The sequence below is a fragment of the Xiphophorus hellerii genome, chromosome 18, assembly GCF_003331165.1.
Source record: "Xiphophorus hellerii strain 12219 chromosome 18, Xiphophorus_hellerii-4.1, whole genome shotgun sequence".
Taxonomy (NCBI): Eukaryota; Metazoa; Chordata; class Actinopteri; order Cyprinodontiformes; family Poeciliidae; genus Xiphophorus; species Xiphophorus hellerii.
This window is the reverse complement of record NC_045689.1, coordinates 23,226,653-23,236,081: the sequence shown is the minus strand read 5'-3', so window position 1 is coordinate 23,236,081 and position 9,429 is coordinate 23,226,653. Positions and strand designations below refer to the sequence as shown.

Below are 9,429 nucleotides of genomic sequence, written 5' to 3'. Positions count from 1 at the left end.
CAACTTTTTGTTAAGGTGGTTTCACGTTTCACAGGTGATGGAAAAAAAAAATAATAATAATTTTATGATCATTCTTTCTCCCAGCCCCTTTAAAAACCCCGTGCGTTTGGTGAGTTCATGTTCACTGTTATAAAAAAAAAAAAAAAAAAAAAACATCCAAAATTACATACAGAAAGCACATGATTTTTAATGCACGGGAAAATAACACAAAATTAACAAATCCCCAACGAGGCATTCATAAAGCCACTAAATCATAAAAAATAATGCATGTGTTTTGTTTTTTTTTCCTTCTTGAGTATAAACATATTTTACATGTGCCCGTACCGGTTCGCATACTGTGTTAGAGATGGTATTTGCTTATGAGATTTGCCTTCCTTTAAAAAAAATAAATAAAAAGAAGGGGAAAGTGTGTACGGTGGGGGAAGTCGCAAATCACCTTGTAGGCTAAATATATGGACACTGGCTCATATGATGATTTTTTTAAAAAACGCTCGTCTTGTTTTATAATCTCACATTTCTGGCGTGGAGTCCGTTTCACCTTCAGCCATGGGAGGTCTAATCAAAGTCAGGAAGGCCAAACTTTCAATTGAGAGGGGAGGACAGAGGATAAGAGCTGACAGGAGTTGGGGGGGAACGTGGGGTAGGTAGGTGGCTCACGAACTCATGCAAACACTGCAGAGGCATTTTCAAACTGGACAAGAAACAGTGGAGGGAGAGATATTGTCCCTCTTTTTGACAAAGAATATCCGCTACTTTAGCAGAGGGGTTTTGTTTTTTAGTTGTTCCTTTTTTTTCCCCCCAGTTTCTTTTGAAATATTATGAGGCCAGCCTCTATGTAGAATCGAAAAGAAATCATAACAACAAGAATACAATATTTAAACAGGAAAAATTGCAGAATGGTTCGCCTTGTTTGACAAAGAATCGACCGACCCAGCTGCATCCTCCTCCTCCTCCTCCTCCTCTTCCTCGTCGGGGTGTCTGTCCCCGCGTCGCCGTCCACCCAGTCCGCCTCTTTAGGCTTCCGTGTAGGCTATCACGTCACAGTCTTCCTCGTTGTATTTCATAAATAGCCTATATTTTATAATTATACTCGTCCTCCTTCATTGAGAAAACATAAATTACGTCCGTCGATACTTTTTCTCGCCCCCCCTCCCCTCACGTTGTAAGCAGTTTTGGTTCAGTGTCTCCTCAGTCGCCTCGCGTCGTCGCTGTCACAGTCCCAACGCCGCCGTGTGTTTTTTGGCCTTCAGTCTCAGGTCGGCGATGCTCGAGTTCTTGCTCGTATTCTTGGCCGCAGCGGCGGCGGCCACCACTGAGGCGGCGGAGGCCGACTCCGCCGCGAGCGTCGCCAGGGGCAACCCGAAAGGCGGCGCGGGGAACATCATGTAGGGCGCGTGCGCCGCCAGGTGAGAGTGCAGGTGGTGCTGCGCGTGAGCCACGGCGCTGTCCAGCTGCAGCTGCGCCTGCACCTGAAAGGAGAAGGGCGGCACGTTGCAATGACTATCCTACGGGACGGGACGCACGGATGGGGAGGGAGAGAAGGGGGAGAACATGCGTTAACTTTGCAGTGGGATGGATGCAGGATCATTTTCACCAGAGACTGTATTTGTGACTGCATTATTAAATCAGTGGCAGTTACCACACAGAGGATCATCTATTATACTTATCCATTTTTCAGATGACGATTTTCAGATGTTTCTTTTAAATGCGATCTATTGTGAAATTGATGTTGGTGTGTCTTATGGACTGTTGATGGAAGTTAACTCTAAGCTGGTGTTAAGTATACATGGCCCCTGCTTAATAGACTACAAAAACAAACAATTGGAAACAATTAACAAACAAGCATGAACGCCATTCTACTCCAGTGGCAACACAATCACACCTCATTGTACTTAATGACGTGCTAATTAAGTGATCACTTAAGTGAGACTAAAAGTGATGTGAAGGACTGGTGGCTTGCATTGAGAGGCATAAAAGCCCTAAATGGAAATCAGGGTTATTCCACACAGTGTTAGTTTCTGAACTCTTCAGGTAAAACATGGATACAGTTGTTTAAAAAGTAAGATGGTTGCGTTTGCTTTTTTTTTTTTTTTCTGGCATCTGCAAACTGCTTTCTAAAAATCTGAATTAATTTGACATTTTCCAACATTAATGCTCAAAATGATCACCTCTATGTGTAATTTGGAAGAAAATGTCAGAATTTTCAAAATAAAATAAAAATCTTAATTTTACTAAAACACATACGTGTAAATAGAAAAAACAGAACCTCATCATATTTTCACCAAATAACTTTCTGTTCATATGCAGAATTTTCACCAATCAAAATTGTGCTATAAAAACTGCAATTCAATTCAAGTTTGACCCATCTAGATTTTCTAAAGGTCTCATCCTGACACCCCAAAAAGCATTAAATATCCTTTTTTGCATTTTTACAAATAGACTTTCACACATTTCAAACGGTCTTTTAAAGAATCCAGGTACAGCATACAACAGTCTATTTCACTGTTGGAATAAGCCTAGATTTTAAACTACCGTTCTTCAAATACTTTGAAGAACTGTGAAATAGTTTTCAAAGTTCTTTAGTTTCCTTAGTTTTGCAGCAAAAAGAAATCAGACATATTTTCTTACAGGAGTCACACTGCGCACAACACAAATGGATGCCCTCTCACTCATTAACATGACATACGTCCAAAGGTAATAGAAGCATCTAAATGATAACTTTTATTTCTTTTGTCCCAATCTGGAAGTCTTGCCCACAACAGAGTGACACCCTGGGCAATGAGCCACATAATAAACTACACAATATGTAAATACGTAATATTATGGATTAACAGCCTCATAACTGAAGATACTATTGTCTAATCGACCTTCACCACGTTTGAAGCTGTTTACATTCATTAATAAAGCAATAGCACAGATCTTTATGTATTTATAAAGCAGCAGCCTCCTGTGTCTTAGCTCACATCAGAATATTCGTTCAACCCTCATCTAAAACGCAGCACTTTTGGCCCTTTGAAGCATGGTCTGAACTCAAAGACATTTTTGTAGTATAGATTTCACCTTCATTAGTTTTACTGAGGACATTTTATACAAAACTTTGTGTGGTTCAGTTTATTACAAAAAGAATGTGCTTACTTATGCCAGTAGCAGATTATAGGCCACAAGGTGCTTTTAATCTTTCTGTGAACTTTGAAGCTAAAGTCCCAACAATAACTGCATCACTTAAAAACTATTGTCTCTGCTATTCTTTTTATGATGATCTCATGACATCGACCAAAGTCTAAAACGATCACAAAAATGCAACGGTCATCGTTTCAAAAACAGGGCAAGAGCATGAGTAAATCTGCATGGGATAAAAATCTGCATCAGTTCTGGTACAGAAATAATATTCTGTTCACCAGCAGAAAATAAAAGACGCTGTCTCATGCAAAGTCTTCTAAAACGATTTGTTTTCCTCCAGTAAAAACAGGCCCAGAGATGGTCAAAAAAAAAAAAACATGAGAGGGATTTTTCCAATTAAGCTGTGCTGTGCTGGCACAGTGTTCTCACCAGTGAAGTAATAAGAGTTTAGCTCCCCCCACAACCACCCCACCCACTTCCCCTCACACACACACCCAGACACATGGAACGGGATTCTCTGCATATAGCACTAGGGCACATCCTGTGCCAAGACAGCAGTCAGGGTTGGATGTGTGGATGGTGGGGGTAGATGGGAGAAGGGGAGGGTCTGTTCTTTTTTTTTTGTTGTTGTTGTTGTCATTTTTTTAAGACTGGAAGCTTCAAAGTTACTTGCCTGTTGGAATGGCATTCGTAAAGCCCCCACGTTGACATATGGCGCTACACGACAAGCTTCAAACTGATTCGCTGCTCCAATCAGGACTCCTGCGGAAAACACAGATGATAGTTTAATTGTGAGAGGAATATTCAGAGCCACATAGGGCAAAACACAACACTGTACAGTGAATCTTAAACTAGAGGAAAAACGTCATTTTGATGTACAAATTGTTCATAAAGACTGACTTCCAAAGGAGTCTAAAGGTCTCATTAGAAAGGTTTGTAACTGTAAAAAGTTGGAGATAACGGAACTTTCCTTAGCAACCATAGCAACCGATGTATTTTATGTGAAACTGCCTCACATTTACTACTACTACTAATTGTAGTACTACATTTACTACTAAATGTAGTAAATCTGATGTCATGTGAAGAATTAAGAAAACTTCACATGTGGTTGCACAAGAGCAGTGAAATGTATTTTAAAAAGTTGAATCGTTTTATAACAGCATCGTGCCTTACAACTCATTTGACATTTTTAAAGGCACTTTATCTGTGAAAAAGGTTTTTAATAAGAAAAACGGCACAACTATTTGAGAAAGGCCTTAAGACTCTCAATTCATTCAAATGCAATGATAGAAATTCTTTTTAATATTTTTGAAAGATTGAAGTCGTAGCAGTCATTGGCATATTGAACTTAACATTTTAGTTGAAGGGTGGAGATAGCACAGAGTGTGCAGAAGCAGCAATACCAAAAACAGAAACAGGATCACAATGTTCTGCGTGCTTTACACAGTAAGTTAAGAAATTTGAGAGAGCAGAACTAACTCGATATTTAACAATGATGTTAGCTGCGTAACAGAATAGGATAGGTTTGCTTTGATGTGTGAGAGTTACCTTTATGTAACTGGTTCTCCTGCTTCCTGCATTTGGCTCTTCTGTTCTGGAACCAAACCTGCAGGGAAAGAAATTAATTAGAGACCCGCTGATTGGCAGCTGCTTGTGAGGCCATGTGTAATTCCTCTCAAAGTGACAACAACCGCAGAAAAACAACATCCCCGAGGAGCATTGAAATATTAATGCCTCTGCTTAACCCCGGATTTTAATTGTTATACATTTAGCCTCCAACAAGAAGAAGAAAAGCAAAAGAGAGGGAGGGGGCTGAGACAGAGAGAAGAGAAGGTTTTTTTTTTTAAAAAAAAAAGGCTAAATGTAGTAAATCTAATGTCAAATTCATTAGGAGAATAGAATGACTCCTGTTGGAAAATGAGCAGGACTTTCTCTGGTATAATAAATAACCTTGTCAGCGATGGTTTCATCTTTCTATAGATGAGTGTCCCCGAAGAGTTGAATGGACTCTGCGATATCGAATTGCAGCAATGCTATCATGGCTTTTTTGGAGATCAGAGCAGAGAGGGATGTGAGCGCTCATCTCCCTTCGTTCTCTGACCGCTGAAATTAATTACCCTTATCTGCAGAAAATCCATGTCGGAGGCATGCTTAAATGTCTAATCACCGCTATAACACTTAGTCCACAAAACGCGAGAGCGCGGTGGCTCCCATTTCTCTTCGAAGAAATCCAGAGAACCGCCTTGGAACGCGCATCAAACGGTTTATTACTATGATAATCCGCCTTAAATACCTCAGATAAAGCCTGGGCTAAAGCAGGCCACAATGCAACGTGTCTGCCCGCAGCCTCTGTAACACTAGGCCTCGCAAACAATGAAAGCATGATTGAAATATCATATCGATTTGGCTGTCAGCTGGCTTCATTTATTGATCACAGCGCGGCGCTCGGAAGCCCTTCTTGCGCACTAATTTATGGCTGTGATAAAACCCAAACGCACCGAAGATGTTGTTGTCGGTGGTGGTGGTCACTATCACAAAGTCACTATCTAAATAATATGTGGGATGAAAAGATATTATACTCATATGGAGATAAAAAAAAAAGAGAGAGAGATGGAGGCGAAAGCTGGTTTCAAATTGGGTTGAAAATAATACATAATTTATGCAAATCCCTCGAGCTGTGCTCCTTGTCCGGGACACAATGCGTCTTATTTTGGGGGGATTCCAGTTCAGGGCTTGGGGAGCCCCGCAAAAAGCTGGTTTGAACTTCTTCTTTTTTTTTTTTTTTTTAATTTGAAGTAGAGGGTGAGTTTGGACCCGTCTATGATAAACATTAAAAGAAAATAAAAACTTATTCCTCCATAGAGCTTGTTAATGCATAGCAGCTATGAGAATTTGTGATATTGTTATAAAACAGAGGGGGGGAGAAAAAGTTGCTTTCGTGTTTATCCTCTTCCCCCTGATCGTCTTACACAGGACATGTCTGAGAATCCCCCCCTCCTGCCCTCCACACCTCTCACATCTCCCACCACTCATACTGTGTTTCTGCACAGATGGTCTGTCCCTATGACTTAGTAACACATATCTTAAATGCAAAAAAAAAAAAAACACTGTGGGCGTATTGTTTACTGTGCAATTTGGATAATAAAGATTAGATGAACAGTGGTGAAGCAAATAAGGACTAATTGAGACAAGTACTTAAAAACAATGGCAATGGCTAAGAGAGAGAAAGTGCATTTTGGGGCATTATCTTCACTTCTTTATGTAATCTGTTAAAGCACTGGAGGCACTATCAGTTTTGCTGTGCGAATATTCAAGGCCAAGCAGAGCAGTTCTGCACCTCTACGTTATAATAATAATAATAATAATAATAATAACATCCAACGAAACATGTTCATATCCTGGAGCTTTATCATGGAAAAATCGAAAGATGGAAAGACTAAAAAAAAACAAAGAAAACTACTAGAATTATTCCCCTCTTGTTCATTTTGATATTGCTGATAATGTAAAAAAGTGAAGATTATTATTATTATTATTATTATTATTATTATTATTATTATTATTATTATTATTATGCATTTATTTATTTTCCTTCTGAATCGTGCTTTACCTGCACTCGGGCCTCTGACAGTCCCAGTCTCTGGCTCAGCTCCTCCCGCATGAAGGCGTCCGGGTAGTGGGTTTCGTCAAAGAGCCGCTCCAGCTCGTTGAGCTGCTCCAACGTGAAGTTAGTCCGACTTCTCCTTTGCTTGATCTTTGTTTGCGTTTCATCCTCGATGGGCTTCGAGTCCTCTTTCCGCTCCTTCACGTCCGTGGTGCCTGAGAGAATAGCAGGGGTGGGGGGGACGACCGCGATCAGCATCGTGCACGACAGAGCCTCCCCAGTGGATAGTTTCGTTTCTTTTTATTTTTTTTATTAAAAACTGAAATAAAATAAAAAGGATTTGCTGCACCAGATGGCACAGAGTTTGCCTCGATTCTGAGCTCGTTTTCTTTTTTTTCTAAAATGACATCCTCCTTCATGGAGGAAAACAAAGCTCGTAGGATGCAGCGAGCCCTGCAGTGTGTAAAAATGACAACATAAAACAGGATTGCGTTTAAAGAGACATGTAAAAAATTATTTAAAAAAATTAGATAAAAACGAGGGAGAGAGCAAAGGGGAAGAAAATGCTTGCCCTCTGATATCACACAGCTATCAGACCTCGGATGTTTTGTCGGGCTACATAAAGCTCTTTAATTATTAACCGCTTATAAATATGCAGCGCCGTGCCTACTGTTGGGTGTCTGATACATGCTTGTCGCGGTTCCGCTTTTAACCACGCTGCCCATGACGAACAGATGTCACTTTTACAAGCCTCCCAACTCTAAGATATCTTGTCCAGCCTGTTGTCACAGAACACGGGAGAGGAAATCGCCTGCACATAAACGCCACATGCAATATAGAGCAATGCTATTGGAATATATGTTAAGATAAATGTAACACTTGCTTTTGAGAGCATGACTTCATTTAGTTTGGAATATTTACTCTTTTTTTAAATTATTATTCATTTTATTTCATTCTTATTATTTTCTTTTTTGCATATAGTATTTAACAGTTTGACGTTAATGTAGGAGAAACCATAACAAAAGTGTCTCTTCCATCTGGAGTTGCAAGCCTGTTTCAGATATTTATGATGTGAATTATCTTGAAAATCTATATTTGGGACGTTTTTGTTGTTTTTTTTAAACTGAGACGCGGTTTATTTTGCATAGGCCAAAATGCGCTTTAATGAAACAGACATAAAGAAGGATTCTTGAGGCAACTCACACTCGGTAGCTTTTATCTTGTTGCCTGACATGAAGAAGGCCAGAACATATCGTTTTTGAAAATAAACATCAGTTTCCCTAGGATATTTTCACGCGAGTAAATTGAGTCATTTCAGTTTTAAAAATTATTATTATTATTTTTTTAGATCTGTCTCGGTCAGGAGCAGAATCCCTTTTGCCTTTATAAAAGTGCAACGAAATTGCATGACTTTTACATGCAATCAGGCTTTTCTCTTGCTTTGTGAAGCTGTGTGATAGGAAACTTGTCCAAATTAACTTCGGCAAACCTCTTAAAAATCTGAAAAAGATCGACAAGCGAAACAAAAATAGACTAGTTTAGGAGTAGTTGTTGCCATTGGGTAAGCTATATGAGTGACATATGTCAACAAATAACTAAAAAAAAAAAAACTACTTTCGCCTTTTTCATATAACACAACATTTGTTGTTATTGATTTAAAATGTTTTAACTTATTTTTTTTTTGTCCGGCCTTTTTTCGATAACGTCCTATTCCCCCTCTTCGTAAAGCGGATACAGCGCGCAGAGCCCCTTACCGTCAATGAGTTTGGGACTCCCCGCGTCCCTGATCCTCTCCGGCCCGAGCATGTCCGTCTCCCTGCCCGGCGACAGAGCCACGTTCCGGGCGACCGCGGCCGCCTCCTCTCGGCTCCCGGGCTCCGCGGATAAAGACTCCCGGCTCCCTGCTCTCGCCGCCCCGGTCTCCAACACCTCCCTGTAGGTTATCACTTCCTTCTTCTCCTTCACTTTCTGATCGAAGGACTTGGATACGAAAGCGGTGAGCTCTTCCATCACTGCTTCCTCTCCTCTTGGAAAAAACACCATACACTCACTCCCTCTCTCACACACACTCTCCCCCTTCGCTGCTTAAGACATCAATGGTGTGGCTCGTTGAAAATGATACCAGATGCATGCGAGCCAAACTGTGGATGAAGGTGGAAAATATATATATAAATATAAATATCTTCTCAGCCAATTCCTCCTCCTTTGGTATAGCGGAGTTAGGGAACCTGCTGGTGATCCTCTATTGAAGTCACAGTATTTATACTTTACGGCGCCTTGCCCCCTTGATCCGTGCAAATTACCTCCCCTCAGGATGCCGGGATGAGCCCCCCCTTCCTTTACAATGATATGGGAGGGGAAAAAAAGAGAGGGAGAGAGAGAGAGAGGAGCAAAAACATTAAGCAGCACTGCCGCTATTGGTCATTAATCCAAGATTGACAAGAAGGACTAATTAATTTAATTACGCGCTCATTCGCCGCTATTGTCCTGAGTTAGTTTTTTAAACACCCGGGAGATGGTCATGGATCTCTGTCTCTCTCTCTCCCTGTCTCGCTCTCTCTGCAGGGGTGTGGCTTAAAAAAAAAAAATCCGAAAAATGACAAGCAGAGAGGGAAGCACACGGATGAGATGAGGAGTTCTTCCTCACTATATATATCTCTGTGATCTGCGGGCGAGGAAAAATAAGACGCGCAAGGATGACACGGAGT

General features: G+C 40.6%; 1 protein-coding gene across 2 annotated transcripts; it reads right to left on the bottom strand.

The window, feature by feature from the left end:
- Positions 1–237: 237 nt before the first annotated feature.
- Positions 238–9,193, bottom strand: shox2 (shox homeobox 2). 2 transcript variants are annotated; one of them, XM_032546120.1, is made up of 5 exons: positions 8,476–9,193; positions 6,728–6,936; positions 4,669–4,726; positions 3,794–3,882; positions 238–1,469 (listed from the first exon to the last, which is right to left on the bottom strand). In XM_032546120.1, the coding sequence occupies exons 1-5, from the start codon at positions 8,762–8,764 to the stop codon at positions 1,212–1,214; spliced, it is 903 nt and encodes a 300-aa protein (XP_032402011.1). In that variant the 5' UTR covers positions 8,765–9,193; the 3' UTR covers positions 238–1,211. The 2 variants fall into 2 exon arrangements, with proteins under 2 accessions (XP_032402011.1, XP_032402010.1); XM_032546119.1 differs by having other exon boundaries at positions 238–1,505; positions 8,476–9,190.
- Between the last annotated feature and the right edge of the window lie 236 nt (positions 9,194–9,429).